This window comes from Plectropomus leopardus, chromosome 18 (genome assembly GCF_008729295.1).
Source record: "Plectropomus leopardus isolate mb chromosome 18, YSFRI_Pleo_2.0, whole genome shotgun sequence".
NCBI lineage: Eukaryota > Metazoa > Chordata > Actinopteri > Perciformes > Serranidae > Plectropomus > Plectropomus leopardus.
The window spans coordinates 7,199,138-7,220,247 of NC_056480.1; the positions used below are offsets into that span (position 1 = coordinate 7,199,138).

Here is a 21,110-nt window from a genome sequence, read left to right on the forward strand (position 1 = left end):
CATCTGTTTGTCATCAAGGAGAAATCTATGCATATGCGCGTTAAGGGTGTTAACATTTCAGAACCTACACTGTGTTTAGATGGTGAATTTGATTTATTATTGCTGGCTGTTGCATTGCTTGTGTTTGCTCTGTCAGTCACCTGTGTATACCTTCCACTCGCTGTCAAGTTTATTGTCCAATGGACTATGTTCATTCTATTCCCTGTAATCTGCTTAGTGTTTCAGTTTAATTATTTCCCCTGTCTCCGCTTCTGTTGATGTACAATTTATCAGTCAGTGGGAAAGGGGAAGACTTTGCAGAACATTATAAACCAGAGAGCTTCCAAGTTAGATCAAATAAAAGTGCTTAAAGGTCCAGTGTGTAGGATTTAGGGGAATATATTGGCAGGCTTGGAATATATTATAATAAGTATGTTTTCTTAGTTTTAAATCACCTGAAAATAAGAATCATTGAGGTTTTGCAACCTTAGATTGAACCGAATGAACTGTATATGTATACTGAAATTGGGTCCTGGACCATGTTGATCGCCATGTTGCACCACCAAGTTTCTACAGTAGCCCAGAACAGACAAAGCAAACACTGGCTCTAGGATTTGGAGGTTTTCATTTTCACATTTGCCGCCACAATTAGCAGCTGCTCTGGGATGAAAGCATAGCAAAAACAGAGTTTTTTTTTTTTTTTTATCGCAAAAGTACTTAATCCAGTGTTTTTACCCGATTTAAATCACCAGGTCCATTTGTTTTAGAGGAGGAGAGACCTCTGTGAATAATTTTTAGTAAAAACCTCCTGAACGTCTGGATCTTAAGTAATCAGAGAAAAAATGAGTTGGCACAGATTGGCAGGTGCTGGGCTAGCAGCCCATCTTCAACATGCCAAATAGCATTGGAGAAACACTGATTTGTAACGTGAAGGTGTTGTTACTCGTTTTAACTACCAAGTCTGATTGTTTTGGAGTGGAAAAGACATCTGTGAATAATTCGGTCCCAGTACCGTCTGAGTAATGAACACGGAAGATGTTTCAACTGGCTGCAATCTATGACCCTAGATGTAGATGCTACTAGACCCTCCTTAATCTCACACACTGCTCCTTTAACTGGGTCTGAACACTGGCAAGAGGTTTTAATGGTAAAAAAGAAAGCAGAGTGACAATAAAAGAAAAAAGCTGGACAAAGGAAAAGAAAAAAAGAAGATAAGCTGAGGCCTAAAAAGTAGCCACCAACGAGACAGACGTGGAAACCCTCCAGCTTTGAACAGGTGTCACAGAGAACATGGAGTTCATTACAGTACACGAGGGCACGCTCATGGACCTTGGCCGACATTTACAGTGCTGATCTAACAGCTTAGTATTACTGTTCCTCTCCTTGAAAAGTCTGGAGGTGATCGATGGCGTTTTATGATGTTATTAATTTTCTCATTCTCGGTCTCCAGAGACTTGTGCTCACAGATTTAATGTACATGGAGGATTTGTAAATCTTTCAGTAACAACTGACATGTCATTTCTTTGTGGGACCATGGAGAGAATTTTGGCAACGTGGATAAAGTGCACATGTTAAAATGTGATCTTATGACCATCTCATGTTTGTAATTACATTACTAGGAGACCGCATATCACAGGAGACCCTGCAAATTATATTTACAGCTCACTCTTTCATCTTATCAGTATGTGGATATGGTACTTGTAAAGCGGTGGTTCCCAACTGTTGTTTTAAAAGTACCCCATGGAAAATGGAAAACTCAACTAGTTCTAGTAAGTTAACAATATCAGTAAGCTGTCTGTCAACCTGAGCTAGTTTAAAATGACGTGTTAATCCTAAATGTAATGAACAATAGTGTAAACATTCATCTTCTGTAACTCTGGAGCCCTTCACACGCCAGGGGTTTTCTGTTGTTGTCTGTTTGTTTTTTTTAAAGCGATTGATTCACAGGTCAATATATTCTCTCAATCTTCTGTTTTTGTCCTGAGTGCTTTCACACAAAATGCAACAATTAGTGGCAAAAAGCAGCATAATTTTTCCCTCGGAGCAAATTTGTTTGTTTGGTTTTTTTTTTTTCAGAGCTATTGCACTGAAATTAAACACACCAGCCCATGTCATCCTGCCTAATCTTATGGGGATTATAAAACATTGAACAACTTAGTGCGAGTAACTTGATTGGTAAAGAAACATTCAGTTAGTGTTGATATATTGTACAGCATCACTGGGACTTTGAGCTATGCATCACTCTGCTCTCCACAGGTGTTCTGGACTGTTAATTATGTTAATCTGCCTTCATCAATGGTCTTTGAAACAGACTTTGCGCTGCAGAGATGAACATATTTCCACAAATAACATATGAGCTAACCAGAGGGAACTTAAATTCTCTGAGCGTTTTGATAAAGAGAAATTCAATAATATAGCTCACAGTAGCTTCGGCTAAACAATTAAACTCGGACAGACTGCCAGACGCCGCTCTGGGTCAATAGGACTTTGGTAGTTCTTGCGAAAAAAAGAAGTATCCCATCTTGTAAATCTCTTTGCATCAAAACCTTGTTATGAACAAGTGTTGCAGATCTTGCAAATTTGCATCGTTGTGAGTATGGATAGTTTTGATGTGAAATTTTGCAGGCAAGTCTTTAGTCATCAAGCTGTGGCATTAAAAGGCCTCTAGAAGTATGGAGGCAAATGTAACCAACGCAAACTAGACATTAATGATTCAAATGTATGTAAACAATATTGCAACAGTATTCAATTCTATGTAAGTAAAATTGTCAAATAACAATTCAGTTTATAGTCCATTCATAAGAAAATGAGGACTGGTGCTGATGAAAGGCACCTATGAGCTCATCTTACACAGCTGTGAGTGTACGTCATACACAAACGTTGAAAACCGGCGGTATAGAATTGGACTTGCTTTGTAACTCTAGTTTATCTTTGCAACAGTTTCTGAGATTTACAGCGCTTAATGTTTACAATTACTTTTTTCCCCGACAAAGTGATTTTAGCAAGTGTAACTGAAATGCAAACCATGCGCTCAGTCCAACAATATGACTAACCATCTCCGCATCTCTCCTGAGCTGAGTGATGTGGATCAGGTTTGCGTGTGAAGGATCACGAAAGAACCGGAACTACATAAAGGAAAACTGTCAACAGTGCTCGACTCCAAGCCTTTTCTCCAGCCAGGCTTCTTGAGATAAACCGCGGTCACAGTAGGAGGCATTGGACCGAGCTGAAAGAAAGAGTCAGAGGGGAAAATCTCATCAGGAGTGAGATCAATTCTAGAGAAAAAAGGAGAGAAAGCGGTAATGGGCCCCAGTCACTTTCTCTTCCACCCACTCGGCAGGACATGCCTAAGGCTCAAGGAATGCCCCATATTTACTTTCCCTCCTTCCCATTCCTCATCACCACACACACGCTCAGCACAAACACAGACTTCTCCCTGACTTTGTCTCCCTAGCCCACTCCAGTCCACCCCCCTCTTTCCCGAACTTTAATGGAGCGGTCCAGACTATCCTGTCAGAGCTGTAATGTCATCCTGCTTCGTGATATTCCCCCTCTGCAATCCTTCTGCTCTCGCTGCTGTCAGAAGCACTTTGCCTGTGACCGGGAGCCACTCTGATCAAATACGAACTTTCTCAGTTGTTTGAAGGAGTGTCCCGTGCATGCAGTGTATATTTTGGGAGAGAAGTCTTTAAGTAATAATGAGTTTAGCATGTGTGACTTGAGTAGAAGACAGAAATGGAAAAAGGGGTGTGTCTATTTCAGCTGGTACCAATTTAGGCACTTTTATAGGTAGGGAAGTCTGTCCACGAAGAGGATGACGCCAAAAGCAAGCTTTAAAAACCTGCATTAAAAGCTTGATTTTACAATGTGAGTAATATGTGTGGATTTTTCACTGAAGTCTGGAGAAATGGAAAAGAATGCTACGACTAAAAAAAATCTATTTATGCAGCGCAGAACATTTCTGCTGGTGAATAAACACTCACATTATTATCAGGAACCGTTTGTTCTGATTGACGAAAAATAAATCAATAAATAAATGTGAAAATTCTTTCCCATCCATTCCACAATCCTCTAGTGTTGAGATGTTATCACTCTAGGAAAAGAGGCAGATAGCAATAATTATTTTATGATTTACAAAAAGGATTTTCAGTACTATTTCTGCACTGATTATTGTGTTTCTCTTCTGTCGTTGCAGGGTTTTGGGAGCCTGTCTGCAGAGCACTGGTGGGGGAACGAGTATGTTTACCAGCTGACCAGCCAGAGGCAGTATGCCCTGCGTGTGGAGCTGACAGACTGGGACAGACACCAGGCCTTCTCGCTATATGACCGCTTTCAAATCGGCAGTGAGAAACAAAACTACAGGTAAGGCTGCTCATATTTCTCCAAGTAGACTTTCAGGCCAAGGAACACACAGACAGAAAGATTTGTCTGTCTTCGCTGAAGCTTTTAACAGTGGCTGGTTAGACTGGATTTTTTGGTGGATTTGAACTCATATTTGCACCACATGTTAAAGTGATACAGACTTCAAGCTGAAATATTTATTACTAGATGAGTTTAAAAATAGCTGACCTTGCATTTTTTCAGTGCTGTGTGCGCATTTTTTGTGGCATCCTCTTAGATGCATGTTGTTTACAGTCTGGTTCCTGGTTGCTATCTTTTAAAAAATGTCCCAACTAACATTGGGTTCAAAACTTTGCACTTTTAAGGGCACTGACCAAATTACATTGGTACCATTCATAGACTGTATAAATAATGTACATAGCTACTTTGACGTCACCCATTGGTTTGTGGATTGCCATTTTTAAGCCTCGAGTTCAGCATTTTGGCCATCTTAGTGTTTTTGGAGCCAGAGGTGACCAGAGGTTAGAGCTGTGGAGAAGTAAGGGATCGATCTGACTCACAGACTGCAGAACCAGTAGTGACGACTCTCAAACAGGCTGTCACTAAAGCGGCCCCGTCCTCAAATATAGAGTTGGGCATTTTAACATGGGGGTCTCTGAGGATTTACTCTGTTTAGGAGCCAGCCATAAGTGACCAGTTGATGAAGAGCAGTTTTTGGCTTTCTTGCATTGACTTTGTTTTTCAGCCTCAGAGGTTGCCGCTTGGTACTGCTGAGTACCATTTCACATAAAATCCATCTGTGCCAAATTTTTGGTATTCAAGAGCACATCAAATTCAAATCAAATTCATAAACAAGTTCAAGCATGAGGTGCAAGCACCCAGAAGCCACAGCACTGAGCAGACACTCATATATACACACACACACACACACAAATTAGGGCTGAGCAATATGGCTTTTAAATAATATGATATTTAAAATCGCAATGCACAATATTTATCTCAATATTTCAAATCTCCACTAAAGTACGGTAAACTACTAAAATGCAAAATCATGAAAGGCACTACAGTTACAAATAAAGTAGCTACTGCCATAAAATAAAACTACATAAACTACTTTTGAATAAAATACTGTTATAATGTTAAATAAACTAAAGTATAAAGTTAAATAAAGTACTGTTATAGTTGAGTTAAATAAAGTATTGTTGTAATTAAATAAATCAACGCGGAACGAAGCGGTGCTTTTATTTTGAAGTCTCGTCTCAGGTGTTGATGTTTTTGCATTGTAATCGTGTTAGCATTATGTTGATAGTTTCAGTGCACTGGTGTGGCTTAGTACAGCCTCACAGAGCTGCTAGGATAACTAATGTCTACACCGCCTGCATGGTGAAAGCAGCAGAAGCTTCAGTCGTCTGTCGGTGTCTACTACACAAGATGTGTTGAGACGTGGTGTTGAAGGTCAGGCAGGTTTTGGCAGTGCACAGCAACAGATAGTTTCATCCACATGGTGTGCATGAAATGCAAGCCATTATGCAGCCTGTCTAGACAGCTGTATCGATCAAAATAGAATTGTGTTTGTTCCATCAGATGTGCGTGAGATTGACGAAAATTGCTGCTGAAATGCCTACTGTGTAGACTTTAACTTTGTCTTGCCCTGAACACTACACATCAGAAGATTGTGAAACTCTTCAGATTACGTCACTAATAGAGGAACAAAGTCATATAAGGAAATAAGACTTCAATGGGAGGACAAAATGTACAGAAGTGTTAACATTATAAACATGGCTAGTAACAGTGAGCTCTCCAGACACCTCAATCATGTAGAACCTGTTATGTAAGTCTGTGGTGAGGATTTTCTCATCACAAATTCCTTCCAAACCAAAGCTAACGCTTGTCATCGTCTTCTCATTACGAACTTTCCTTTGATTGACGCTTTGTCCTTGTGTGTTGCGGGGGCGAAGGTTTCTGTTTTCTTTTGAGGGGGTTAATGATAACAGGACTCAAACTATGGCAGATGCTTGGCGCTGTCAGATGTGGAAAACTACTGCAAATTCCACAGAGTTCCAAGCAATCGCTGGCTTCAGAGGAGAAGGTCTGACATCTCCAATTCTGCAGTTTTCGCTGGAAGGCTGGTTTTCTCTGATAAGAGGTCCCTTTAGTTGCGAAATGCGCTTAGCTTTGAATGACGAAATAAGAAATTAGATTCTGTGGCTTGAAAGCCTTTACCTCGACCATTCCAGCCCTTGCACCCAAGAGTTTCCCTACAACAGGGGGCCGTTAGGCTTGTTGCCATATCAAATTTACAGAATTGTCCAGCGATGACAGGGGTTTCACTTTCTGAGGTTTCCGTCCTGAGGCACTTGTACCTGGAGTGGGCTTTGTGGTTTTCTCTCAGGAATGGGGAAATGGATTTCAATAAAGCTGAAGAGATCAGGTTGTTTTTTTGTTTTGAATTTAACACACAGTTGAGTTCGTCTCTTGTTACTGTACATTTAGTCTTTATTTCTGGCTGTGGGGTGAATGTACAGGCACTGACTTCAGGCTTGTGTAGAGATGGAGATCCAAACACGCTTCTATCGAGGACCCGGTTCTGCTTTTTTCAAAACCCAAAAATCAATAACGTTTGAGCTTATAAATACTGCTACCGAGTCCTGTGGGTCCTGTCATGTAAGATTACATCTTGAGTCGAGTCACGTCATGGTCTTTGGGTAAAACAAAACTCCTTCAGCTCTGTCAGCTGCTGCTCCTGTGGCATAGCAGGCAAAGTCTTCATCTTCATCCACTCAAAGCCAAATTTTGTAGCAAGTCCCGTCAGTTAAAAATTGTAATCCAGTGTTGAAATCAGAGTTGAAATCGACAGGATAAGAGCTTGTTAGCTAAATAAATGAGATTCCATAACGATTCGTTGTGATGCGTGATGTGCCGGCTGAGTAAAATGACTATTGCACAGGAAAATAAAAGTCATCATGACGTGTTCAAATGTAACATCAAGAAAAAAAAAATAAGGTTTTGACGAGAAACTTGAATAATTTAGTTTGGATGAGAAATTTATTTTCCTAAAAATATAAAAGAAACTGTCAAACCAGTTCTGTTAAAAAAAAATTTGCCTCGCCTCTCCACCAAATAATATAAAATTATTGATAGTGGTATAAGGATTCGGACTGTTAAGGAGTCTCAGTTATGGTATCAATATCAATAAAAATGAACTATTTCCGTCCCTCGGCTTGAGTCTCTGGCACATACATACATGAAGTGTGGGCATGTATATTTGTAGGGCTGGGTATCAAAACTCAATACATACTTTACTACAGTGATTCCCAGTTGTTGGATAGTGGTCCAAAAATGGTTTGCTGGTCCATTCTGAATGGAACAAAGAGACTCGGGAGTGTGTCAAGTTTGTAAAATATGCAATTTATTTTGAAGTACAGTGAGTTTTTGGCACACGTTTTATTTTGAAGTGCTGTTTCTGTTTATTCTTGCATTTATTCAATAATCCGAAAATGTAATTGCCCACAAATGTGCAAATGTGCCTCCTTGTCTATTCTATTTCTTATTTATTTGTGTTCTTAGCCAACATGTTGTTTAGGTTTTGTGAAATATAATTGAAGTTGTGGTAATTTATAATGTGTGGACCTCGATCTAACGACTAAGGAGAAATCTGGGTTACTTTACTGTATCTATCACACATATTTATATATACTTTTATATCATCCTGTCCTGTATTTTACACATATTTTTAAAATCCAACACTCGACCTTTTGTTCCCTTGAATTAAGGAAACAATAATTGTTTGTGTCCCTCTGCGGCAGCTAAAGGGCATCCCCCGGCCAATCCAGCCTGTTTTAAATGCAGGGTAAATACAGTCCAATCAACACACTAATCTCTAAAAATAGATTTGTTCTTGGAAAAAATAGTTGTGGTATGATAATCACACAATGCTCCTTGAAACATAAGCCAAAGCAAACCAGATGGCTGAGCCCAAAACAAATTGTGTTTTGCCACGTTTTATGATTTGGCACATACCCGCTTTAAATGTCAAACAATCTGCAGCAAGTTCTCTGAATTACATTTCTTGCTCTGAAACATAAGAGATAGTTGTAAGTGATATGGCCGGTCTTTTAGTTGGTTTTGGAAGATTTTCTGTCATCTGTGGTGGTTTCCTGGAACACAGTCTGCATCAGCGCGAGTCAGGCAAACATTTGTAAAGACCTCATTTGGTATCGTAAATCTGCCTCTCACTCTCTACGTCTCACACACACACACACACAGGCTGAAAGAACGAAAGCGCATAAACGAGGCCACGAACAGACAAGCACCACCTGCAAATCAGGTAGAATAATTAAATAGTCCAACAATGCTCACAACTCACCATTTATATTAAGCATTTCCAGGAAATGTTTGCCTTGTTGCCAGCTTCTTGATTTTATCTGTGCATTGTATGTACTGTGAAACTGAAATGACTCAACTTGCAGAGAGTGAGGGCGGTGTGCAATTATTCCTTTGTGAAATATGGAGTCCTAATCCTTGTCATGTAGAAGGAATAAATGTCATATTTATTACCAGCACTCTAAATGCTTGGATCCACCATTCGTCTTCATTCAGTTATTTGATTTTTGGTACTTTTGTCCAGCAATAAAAAAATGCCATTAATTTGCTTGACGTTCACAAATATAATCCCTGTGCGATCTAATCTGTGACATTTCATTTATTGTCATCCAATGTGTTTCCTCCATCTCGTCCTCTGCTTAAACTCTAAAGCATCTTAAAAGTCCTCCTCCTTCCTCCTAACTATTTTCACCTCAGGAGCTCACTTAAGATGCTTTGTCTAGAATTTTTATCTTAACCAGGGACCCAAATATTTGTCTATTCTGGTATTCGTTAATGGGGTGGGTATTCAGTTTTCAGTTTAGGCGTTGGGATATCTTTTTTTTTTTTTTCTCTCTTCAGAGGATAAATTGTGAATATTGGATAAAGACTTGTGAATACAGCCCCAGGTCAGAGAAAACTGGAATTTTGACATTGGCTTCATAAAATTGGATGCTTTTCACAATGTTGTAACATTATATAGGCCACACATATAATGTATTAATAGAGAAAATAAATTGGAGATTAATGGATACATTTCAAACATTGTTGGCTTTACTTTAAAGTTTGCCAAAAACCCACTTATGCACATCTGATTCCAGGACCTGGACTTTTATTCTTTAATCCATTTCATGCACAACATGCATTTGTCTTTCAGAACTTACAGGACAAAATGCTCTTAAAAGTAGCGTATTAGAGCAGGAGCAGATCAAGGGGCCTACAGCAATGCAAAAGCAGCCAAATAAAAGAGGAACTCTACACTGACTACATCTGCACAGTGTAAGCTGACATCAGTGATGTTGTTTTAATGTAGAACGTACAGACCTTGTGGACAACACTTTGAGGGGTAAATTTGGGTTGACCAGATCTTCAAAGTTCCCACTGAACCACAGCCTCATAATATTGTGAAATGAGCTCCTATTGTTATTTCTTCATTGTGACTGGGGTCACCATAATTGCAGGGGTTACTGTCTTTATAAACAACAGAAAAATAGCCCCCCATCATCGTAGCTAATTTGGTTGCAGAAAAGAAAATAATGACATCAAATATAATTTGATGACCTGCAAATACTGTTGTAATGATCGCCATCAGATCAACACATTCACTTAATCACCCTCATTAATCAATGCTTCTTTGCTGCAGAAATGGGATTTGTGCTACACATCGATATAAAGATGAGAGATTGTTGTAAATTAAACTTGTATGACAGAAAGTTAAAAAAAACTGTTTATTAGAGAAAATACAGATGAATCGATAAACAAAATATTGCTGAGTCAGAGGGAAGATTGTGGCACAGAATGAAGAAAAGTACTATGTACACAGTACTGAATCATGAAACAAGAAAAGACAGATTAACAAACTGAACTGAGTGAAACACAATGCCAGCTTAGATAAACAGTCTCAGACAGATAAACAGTAATTACTGACAAAGGTCTTGAAGTCACAGGGGAGTTTTCTGATTCAGAGGTGGCTTTAAAAATTTTCCATTATGCAATTTTTTGACAGACGATTTGCAGATAAGTAGGGGTGCAGACCACAGATTAACTCATGATATTGTCATGATATGTTGCCCATGATAACAATTCTGCTTCTTGTCTGTGAAAATCATCTACAATAAATCATGATGTCTGTGTAACTGAAGAAGAAAAAAATACCACTTAAAAGGCATTTAAAAAAAACAGTGATTATGTATGTATTCGGTGCATTGTGGCATCAGTTTCACAGAATTTGGCCAAAATGGCAGGGGAATCCAATAAGAGTGCCTGCATGTTTTGATAAAAATATTTATATTTGGCACCAATGTATCTACAATGTATTGCAAAAGGAAGCCATATAATATATTCCCATATTGATACTTTGGCACACCACTATAAATACAAAGGATTAAAATGCAGTTATGTATATTGTAATTACTGCTAGAAACAAACCTAAAATTGGCACATAAGGAGTGAAGGAAACAAAACTTCGTGCTGTGCATTAAGAGAAAGTTGTCATTTTTCTTTGCCTTATTAAACAGAATTAGCAAGAAGAAAACAGTATCATCTGCATAAAGACCTTTTTGACAATCCCTGACAAAAAGACAATCATTGCTATGAAACAGCAAAGAAAACTGAAAATACTTTGGACACTCAAAGTAAGTGCAAGTAAACTTCCTGAATGTTGGCTAGCCTCCAGTGGGTTACTTACTGGAACTGGACCACAGGCCATCTTAAGAGCTACAGAATAAATGTGGGTAATCATGTTTTAGTAGTAGAGCTGGTCATAGAGGAGAAGGAAAACTTCAGTGGCATTAAGCAAAATTGCTCTTCTAAATTATGTTTATAGTTATATCATGATTTGAGTTTTCCCTGAAAGAAGACATCAGTCCTGTTGTTCAGGTTTAAAAAGAAAAAACATAAGATTTCTGTCTCGTGAAAAAAAGTGAGAAACATTAATTAAAACGTTTGAATATTTTATGCTCCCATACAAGATTACCTGGTGAAGGCAGATATATGGGATCATACTAAATTCATTAAAAAAATTGTAGTTAGGTTGATTATTATCAATCAGGCAAACAAAGAATCAAAAGCTGGTATGTTAATTTTATATATGAATGAAATATATATAATTTTAACTAAATCTTTTTTTGTGATGTGAGATACTATATCCAACCTATTTTGGAAGAAGACTGAAACCTTAAACAAATATCTTATATTTTCCATTAACTTTCTACAAAATACATAACATGTAACATTTTGTTAAGATAATGTTTCTAGAAATCCTCTGCTTAACTGTGGATACTTATTTCCAGGACTGAAAATTTAAAGTTTTATGCGCATACTTTAGAGGAGTGGATGTGGGTTCAGTGAATGTCTGAGTGTAGTTAATGCACCTTAAAACACTAAATGTGCCTGGTAAATGTGCCTGGGAAGATGTAGTGAAGTACCTTGGGCACTAAAGAGAACTTCATTTCCAAAGCTGTCTGAGGTACACATTCACAGAAGTGGAATATATGCACAGACACAAGTTGAGGTTAACATGGAAAAATGTTTTGTACGTACCTTCAAAGCACCCCAGCTGGAAGAAAAGACTTATATGTTTATTTTTGAACGGACCATTAGATCTTTATTCAATATCCTTCGCTGTTCGGACAGCCAAGTTCTTAAATCCAGTGATTTCTCCATATGGTAATGGACCGATTTCCCTCGTGGAATCAGATAGATCTCATTTAGTTGTTTTTCATGTGAGGATTTAGGAAAGGAATTGGCAGAGATTTGGGTTCCAAAACATGGTGACTCCTCTATTTTCCAAGACTCACACTGAGATAATCTTATGTATCTCAAGTTATGTCTTGAACTTGATCCCTGGAAGCTTCAGGTTCCACAGTTTCCAATGATACAGAGATGAAATATCAAAGCTATGAGCTGCAAAACTTGTGTAGGACAGAAAGAAGGATCAGCAGCAGAACTTGTCCGAAATGAACGATCTGTGGTGTATTCAGTGTTGATCTGAAATAGAAGTTGTAAAGTTTGCTCTGTTTTAATGAAGATGGATCTGTTTACTAAAATTGATATGGATTAAATCATATCAGCTGCTGAACTAACATACCAACAGATCCACGACAGCTAAAAAAAACTGCTGAGATCCTCACTAAGCCGCAGCATTTTGCGTTGCTATTGACTTTGATCAAGAGTCCACTGGCACAGATGCTAAGCAGTGTACTGCTGTAATAAGAAATGATAATAATAGCTTGGATTTATATAGCGCCTTTCATGGGAACCAAGGAAGCTTGCAATAAATCATGTTTTAGCCACCTAAAAAATCTGTATGAGTGTTGGCTAAATGAGTAATATTTTCTCTACTTTCTTAGGCAGCAGTAGACCAGCAACTCCCATGTTCAGCGAAGTAAAATGACTGTTTTTGTCAGCAAAGTCTAGTGGCTTTGAGATAACAGCTACAGTTCCACAGGCTGTAGAACAGCAGTGAAAGCCTGTGAAAATATTGTAAATATAATGTAAAATTAAGCTGATATTGTTTTTTTTAGGATGCCCTTTTTAAGTGGCTAAAAACGAACAAATTGAGGCAGTGTTTACCCAGCACTATTTCATTACATGTACATGAAGCAAAGGGTTTCTACCCAAAAGGTATTGCAACCAAACATTGTGATTCAGTTTATACAACTGAAAGCTAGTAAGTGCATCTTGAAGTTGTTATGCCAGATTTTCAAGTAAAGAATTAATTTATATGGGTACAAAAATGCAGACAAAAATTTCTATTTCCAGAGGTTTTCAATGAATGTGGCATAGCTCTTTTTCTGGTAGTACATTGTCCTTTCAATGGACAATTGACATATAGCTGCTTTTCACTGCATTCAGAAACTTTGATGTAGAAAACACTGAAAATTAACTGCACTATAGCTTACCTACATGCATCTTTGCATACTGTTTTCATTAGTGTATGGGACCCAGGGGGGCTGTATGACACGCAGTGGCAAGAAAGAAGTCAAGCGAGTCTCCACCAGACAGACACCTCTGCAGCCTTGCAGTAGGAAGCGAACCATTGGTCAGGGTGATTAACCTCTGCAATGGGCCAATCAGACTGCAGTTCAGGAGGCTAACGACTGCCAGGTGTGTAACAGCACGTGCTGGACCCTCAGCTGACTGGGTTGTCACCTTCATGTATGGAGATGAAAGAAAACAAAGCAGGCTAAGCTCAGCCGTGTCAATCAAAAGATGAAACGTGGCATATTTTTTATAACCACTTCCATTTGAATCTCGAGAAAGATTCTTTGCACATTAGAGATATAATTTACACCATTTCAGTGTTTAATTTATGCTGTTTTCTTCAAAGAATCACTTGAACTTTGCACACGGTAACATACATTCCATTAGACACATTGTTTTATGGGTTTTTCCCAAACCTCTCCAGAGAAAATCTTTCATTAAGTCACCGTATGACAGCAATATCCTCTGCTCTGAGTAACACAGTGTGTTGTGAAATGGGAAGTGTCAGATAAAAGTAAGACTGCGAACAGGCGACATGTTAGCAGATCTGAGGCCCCACGCCAATCCCAACGCACTCAGCTGTAATCTAACACGTCTTGCCTCTGTTAGGGGAGAAAGGGACACATTTTGGGGAGGACCAGCCCCAGAATCCTCTATGAACACTTCTCTGCTCTAAATGAAGTGCATTGCTGCAAAGATGAAGGCTGGTTTTGTTTTTGCTCCGACAAAACTCTTATCTGTTTCAATATTTTAACTCAGAAGTTTATTTTTGTAATATACATCACAGATAAGTGATGGCATATTTACATTACATGTGCAAGCTTGAACATGAAAATACTAATGTAAAGATTTTTTACTAAAAAATGTAAAGCCCTGATTGCACTTTAAGGAACACTGTAAATGTTTTATTTATGTTGATAACGATGTTTTTAAGATACAGTATTATAAAATGTCAATCATTGTAGCCTAGTTTTACTTGGAAACACTCTCAGATAAACATATCACAGCCATCTGATTCTTCACCTGACCCGACCTGCTATAACTCATTTCCCACGTACACAGTTTGCAGCTGTAATACTCCAGAGCATCGGCTCATTATGAAAACTGAAACTGAATCTGCATCAAAGCTTGAAGGCGTCAGTTTCACCTAAATCACCAAAACAAAAAAAAATCCCACTTACCCCCTTGTGGTATTTAGTCATGCAAATACTTTGGGTTTTATTTGTACAAGTTCTGTTATATCGCCATTGGAGACATTTGCAGTCACCCCTAATACAATAATGTTGAATTTCATTTAAGGTGCTAAATACATTTGGATGATTACCTTTGAAAAACTCAACATCATTGTGTCTTTCCAGAATATTTCGGGCGAAATAGTTGTGGGGAACTACATACCTTCAAGGGCTTTTCTTCTGTTGGCATTCGCACCGCCCGTAGGGACGCTGAAGTGACATATTGTAAGACCCGCGGTTGGTATTACAATAAAACTTTGGCTTTTTATAAGTGAAAATCGCAATGTTTCTCTTGTCCTATATAGGCTCAGTAAAGGTGTTTCCTCCTATTTTTATTTATTTTTTATTACTGTTTTAATTATTTTTATTTAGGTATTTTTTATAAGCCATTGTTTGTGTTTTGTGTTGTCATTTACACATTTTTAAATAGCTGTTGCCAGTGTTGCACATTGTGTTTGTAACCTCCTGTTCAGCAGTGCTGAGTGCTGTGTTCAGAGAGGACTGGCTTGTGTTAGCTGTCTTTCTTTTATGACTCCAGTAAACTTCAGTAAACTTGATTTGACTAAATTTGACTTGGCGTGTATTTGTTATCAGCAGACTCTAGGCTCAGATGTCCCAAAAACTTGGGGCAGCAGAAACAGCTCGGTGTCCAGGAACATGACTTGAGAACTAAACGATCACCCGTTCAAGTCCCTGTATGGAGTGTGGACTGGCAGCTGGAGAGGTACCAGTTCACTTCCTGGACTCTGCTACAGGGGCATTGATCATGGCTGATCCTGCGCCTTCATTTTTGCGTATGTGTGAGCTGTGTGTGTATGACGAATTTCCAGAATAGATGCATTTCGACTACACGTTGTCTGTCAATTGTGCAGACTGACTGTCACACAAGACAACATGCACGATTGCTGCTCTAACTTTCTTAATATGTCAAAATATCACAAACAAGCCAGCATCCCGGCTGGATATTAAAAGAATTAAATGGCAGGACACCAGCGTCTTCCCCAGAGATGTCATTGAGTCAAACCAAATGATTCCCCTCACAGCTTAATATTTTGGTTACTAATGAGCCGTGACCAATCACATTACTAAGTTGCTTTAACAGGAATAATCAGATTAGCATGCCTTGCCTGTTGCATTCCCGATCTGGCTGGGCAGATGTCTGTCCCCTGATACATTTCAGCATGAATTACTTGACGCCATTTCTGTCAATCTCTTTCTTTTTGTCTCTCATTCTTTAAAACAGACCTCAGGAAGAAGCACATCTTCCTCTTGAGATCATTACTTGGCCCATCTTTACATTACCCCACTTATCACTTGAGAGCATAATGGATCCTGACAGGAAAAAGTGCAGATGTCAGTTGAGTTGGGGGATTGTTGGTCTGGTAAATACGAAGCGCAGCCGGTAAACACAGCCGCAGACTATTTAAAGCAGCCTGTCAAAGTGTCACGCTGAAAATCCCTCTTGATGATGTGCCTTGGCGATCCGTCAGCGCAGCAGAGATCGTAAGAGCTCTTGGAAAAGGGAGAGTAAATGTGCAGCAGAGTCTGTTCTTTATCAGAGCGGCAGCAGACCTCATCCTTGACATTGCATGTTTTATTCCTCAGAATCAGGAATTAGCTGATAGGAGTCATGCTGCCCGTAAGTGAGGCAGTGTGTTGCAGTGTGGGTTTACTCTAAATTGGAAATCATCTCCAGGGACATCTGTTGCCTTTGCCTTTCTGACGCAGAATAATACTTCAACATGTGTCACAGATGACGTACTGTTCACACACAGGGACCTGTGCATTCACACACACACCCAAGTGCCTTAAATATACTCACAGGTCCTTATCCAAACTTGCCATATCCAGTGGTCATTTGGTGCCACTGATTGGACACATGACTCACCCTTCCATTGTAGGATTACACATATTGGTTTAGTGGCTTAGTGAATTCCCAAAAGTGACCCGCAGTCACACTTTTTCCCCTGCTGTACGAATCAGGCATTTACACAGCTGTCCAAATACAGAAGTCTTTCACGTTAAATGACTTTCTTTCCTGAGTCTCTTTCTTTGAGGTATTCAAGCTGCTGCCCCAGAGCTGCAAGCTTCACAAAGGCTGGAGGTGCATACGGGAGCGTCTAGCATCTCCCAAAAACAAAAAAATACTTTTGTATTTGTTACTTTCTCATCGGAAAACCTGAACTAGGTGCAAGGTTCACTACACGCCCATAGTCCCCAGTTGTCGAGACATGAACTCAGGAAATTGCTTTCACTGAAGAGGGAACCCTACTTAATAACAGAGACCTCATTGGCTTGCTGCTGCTTCTTGGATGTGCAGTCTCTTCTTTTGGGAGAAAGGAGGGAGCGTGAGAGAAACAAAGACATTTAAAGGAAAAAAGGGCGAGTGTGTGATGCAGCAGGTTGGGGAATGGCAGAGCTGTCAGAGGGATGTTGTCAGATCCGCATGCAGCAGTTCTCATTCACACCACGAGTGAGTTCACAAGGGGACACACCCTGAAGAACTCTGCTTCCAAGCTGTATATTAGTTTTTAGTTTTTGTGTTGAGTGCAGAGTGTGTGAAAGAATTCAGCATGGGGGTGACAGCTTATCAGTCCCATAGATGCGCTGTTTGTTGGAGTAATCCTCAGAGTGAAAAGATGGCAAGAAATTTGAATACTCCGTTGTCGCGTCTTGCCTTGCATGGATGATTGCCAGGTGATTCTTAGCAGCTGTTTATTATAGGGTCACTCCATTTATTTAGTGTGCATTTAAGGAATACTCCATAAAATGACAATTTGTATATCACTTAATTATCCTGCGTCGCACTGAATTTTTGAGGAGAACTTTGTTTATCTCGCATGCCTCCAAATGGAGCAAAGAATCCAAAAAAAGCAAACAATCTTGATGAATTGAAGTAATCAACAACAAAACTATATCAAAACATCAGTTTACAAAGTTACACAACACTCATGCAGTAAAACCTTAGTCTCATTTATCTAGTCGTATGCTCATTCTTTCAAAAAAATATGCATTTTCGCTAAAACCTTAATATTTAAAACACAAGTAGTGTGCATTTCATTGAGGAGGCTGTTTATGTGGAAGTTTTTTAATTAGGGATTTTTTTATGCAGTAGCCTGTGTTTGCTTTCGCTACCCAGCAGTGGAAGAGATGTGGATAACATACAGAAGAGAGCGGGGATCATCCTCAGCGTATCACATCAACATGGACCGAGGGGTGCAGCCTCTTCTGCCAAACATGTTGTATGCAAGTCCCCTCATGTCAGCCCCATAGCTTGTAATAAATGTTGTAATATTACAAGTTTTATTTATTTTTTAACCGAGGAAATCGTTTTTTAATCAGGCTTTGGCCCAAAACTGCTGCTCTGGTGAAGGCACAGGCCGGGCTTTTACAGAAACTTTTTGAGTTCATGTTGGGTCAGGTCTGATTTCTGGACCCGATCACAGCTCTTCTGCTATTCATCAAGGGTTTTCTTCCTTTTTGGGTTTGGCATTTATTGTTGAGACATGTAAGAGAAACAGATTTCCTGTCACAAATTCAGTGGAACACAGGGTGGGTAATTGATACACAAATGGTCAATTTAATGGGTAAAGTATTCCTTTAACATCAGCTTTGTGTAGCACATTAGACTCTGAATCAGAAATGCTTCGTTGATTTTGTGGAATTAGAAGAAAGAATGCGGCAATAGCGCCACTAACAGAAACTTAAACTTTATTAACACAAGTCAAAAAAAGAGATATCATTTTACTTTTAAGTCTTTTTTTCTCTGTTGCTACATGTCAGTTTGCTAGATTGATGTACTAATTTACTTTAGGCGATTTCATTTGGCAAATACTGGAAAGGTACTCTTGACAAAATCATGAATTCCCAGCTCAGTATGATGCACCAGCCTATAGATACAAGACTATATTTGAGGAGACACATATGTTATACATTGAGCATATTGTAGGCTCTGCACAGTATGCATTCTTGTGACTCGCTCTTTAAATATAATATCCTTTAAATTGGGCCTTGCTGAAAATATATATGGACTGGCACCAAAAATGTAGTAGTGTGCACAGTTTCATGGACAGAACAGTAGGAAATCTCAAACACAAGAGGACAAGACAAGGAGAAATATTACATACTTGGCGACCAAAGACTCATGTGTATGCCCTACTGGTCCAGCTTTGGATGGATGTATGTTTGGTTAAACAGGTTGCGTATTGCTCTTTTACTGTGTGTAGCTGTTTAACGTCAGTATTTGCGGTGCAAATTAACATACTGTGGACCTGCAGATGGAAATGTGATTCCCAGACATTCCTTAAACTACATGCTCTCTCCTCTCTCGGTCTCCGGGTTTCCATCTGTAATTCTCTCACATGCTCTCTTTTTCTTTCACACTTTATTTTATCTTCTCTCCACCCCGTTAATGTTGTTCCAGGTGTTCTACATGTACTCAATCACAACAAAAAATAAATATCTCTCAGGAGACATTTCTTGCAGCATGTTATGTCTTCTTGCTGTCTTTATTGCTTACACTGCTCTCTCCACCGTGCTCCTCTCCCCCTCTGATGTGTTTTCATGTCCTGACTCCCTCCTCTTCCTCCTCCTCGTGTGTTTCAGGCTGTTCCTGAAAAGCCACAGTGGGACTGCAGGCAGACAGAGCAGTCTCGTAATCCACGGAGCAGACTTCAGCACCAAGGACATGGACAATGACAACTGCATGTGCAAGTGTGCCCTCATGCTCACTGGTGGTAAGTGCAGCCCAACGGCACTTTACAGTTTGGATAATGTTACGTTCGTGTTAAGCAGAGGCCGCTGCTTCCTGGTGTAACTACGGCAAGTACAGCAAATCAAAGTCGAACCAGCACGTTCGTTGTTTAACTATGATGGATTTTTACCACAGTTCAAAGCTGCTTTAATTTAATTTTTGGCCACTTGGGGCCAAATCAATAAGCTATAAGCACAACATTGACATATTATTACCTTAGAAGTAGGGAAACATGTTAGCAAACAGTTGCTTATTTATACACCCAGCAAACACTGAAAAACATTATCTTTAATTTGGCCTTTGTCTTTGGCAAACTCACAAATGTCCTATATTCACTCTACTTGTAGATCTGTTTTTGGGTCGATAAATCGTATTTTCAGTATCATTGTGGTATGAGCATGGGCTATCAACATATCGCAAAAAGACTGCCAGAAAATTAATAAATAAGGAAAATAATTTCATTCACACAAGCCATCAAGGGTCCGAAATTAAAACCTGCAGGACACCAAAAGCAGCACATTTTCTGTTTTGCAAGTAAATCTCAGGAGGCCATCCACCACACTGTTTGGAAATTGTTTATTCCAAAATAGTCATTTACGGTGGCACTGCTTGTGTCATGTGAATCAGAGTGCAACATTTATAGAGGAACAGGGACTTCATGGTGCATTCAGGTGCAACCTTGTAAACTCAGTTATCTATACTCGAATGGCCACAGAGGTTAAGTATGTGAAAGTTTCTATATTTTTCTTGTAGTCTTCTGTTGAAATATGAATATGTCACACTCTGTTGTCCCTTTGTCCCATTTCTACATAGACAGATTTTAAAAATTACATAAAAGAAATCTTAAAAAAATCATCAGACTCCACCATATTCTAGTACAAGAGGGCCCTAAACACCCCTGTGGTAATTTAAATGATGTTTAGTACATTTTTAATAATAGAAGCTAAAATTATACTAATATTCAATCAGTTCAACATTGGCATATTATGTAAAATAATACATAAAAAAATCAAATCAAATTGTCAGAAAACTCATCCATAAGCTTGTACAACAGGTCCCAAAATACCTCTGTGTAAAGAAATAATTATATACTGAAGTCAAACCCAATATGAAAACATTTTGACCAGCAAAAATATGCATGTTCGAAATAACAACAACAAGTTTTTGTGTTTCTTGCTCCGTCAGACTTCTTTTTAGTAATACTTCTTGCTCTCAGGTCTCAGAAATTAACTTGGGGAGTACAATGTCATTATTACCAATAGAAGTCATGGGTAAAATTACATAAAAAACGCCCAAACTATAATGATATGTCTCTATGGCACCAACAAGACAATAATACAGAATTGCTTTTACGAGAAAACAATGGCACGATATAACTATTCCAAAAAGCAATTACCTCTGACTAGCTGTATGACCAACCTCGCAATGTTCATGCCCAGTCATCGGTTCAGGTCATTATGAAAACAACCTGCAACAAGCAACGGGCAAACAGGGCCACTTACACATCTATCTGCACCTATTAGGCTTTATTCTGCATCCCCTCCCAGTTGCACTGCGGTTGGAAACGTGCACATTATAAAAATCCCTGGGCGCGGCACCAAGTGTCAGAGAGATTTAAAATGACTCTGCTTCTCCTGCTGTGTAAGTGGAGCCCAGTGACCCTCGCTGTCACCTCATGGCAGCCCTATGGCTGAGTCCTGACCTGGTACTAATCAAGCATTTCTAAGCGCAGATTTAAG

The 21,110-nt window shown here is 39.1% G+C and overlaps 1 protein-coding gene across 1 annotated transcript in view; it reads left to right on the plus strand.

The window, feature by feature from the left end:
- Nucleotides 1–21,110, plus strand: part of angpt1 (angiopoietin 1) — a 64,933-nt gene that overhangs the window by 38,109 nt on the left and 5,714 nt on the right. Inside the window, exons 7-8 of the mRNA XM_042506777.1 lie at nt 4,175–4,341; nt 19,224–19,354. Of these exons, the coding sequence (XP_042362711.1) occupies nt 4,175–4,341; nt 19,224–19,354 (298 nt within the window). The remainder of the gene's footprint in view (nt 1–4,174; nt 4,342–19,223; nt 19,355–21,110) is intronic.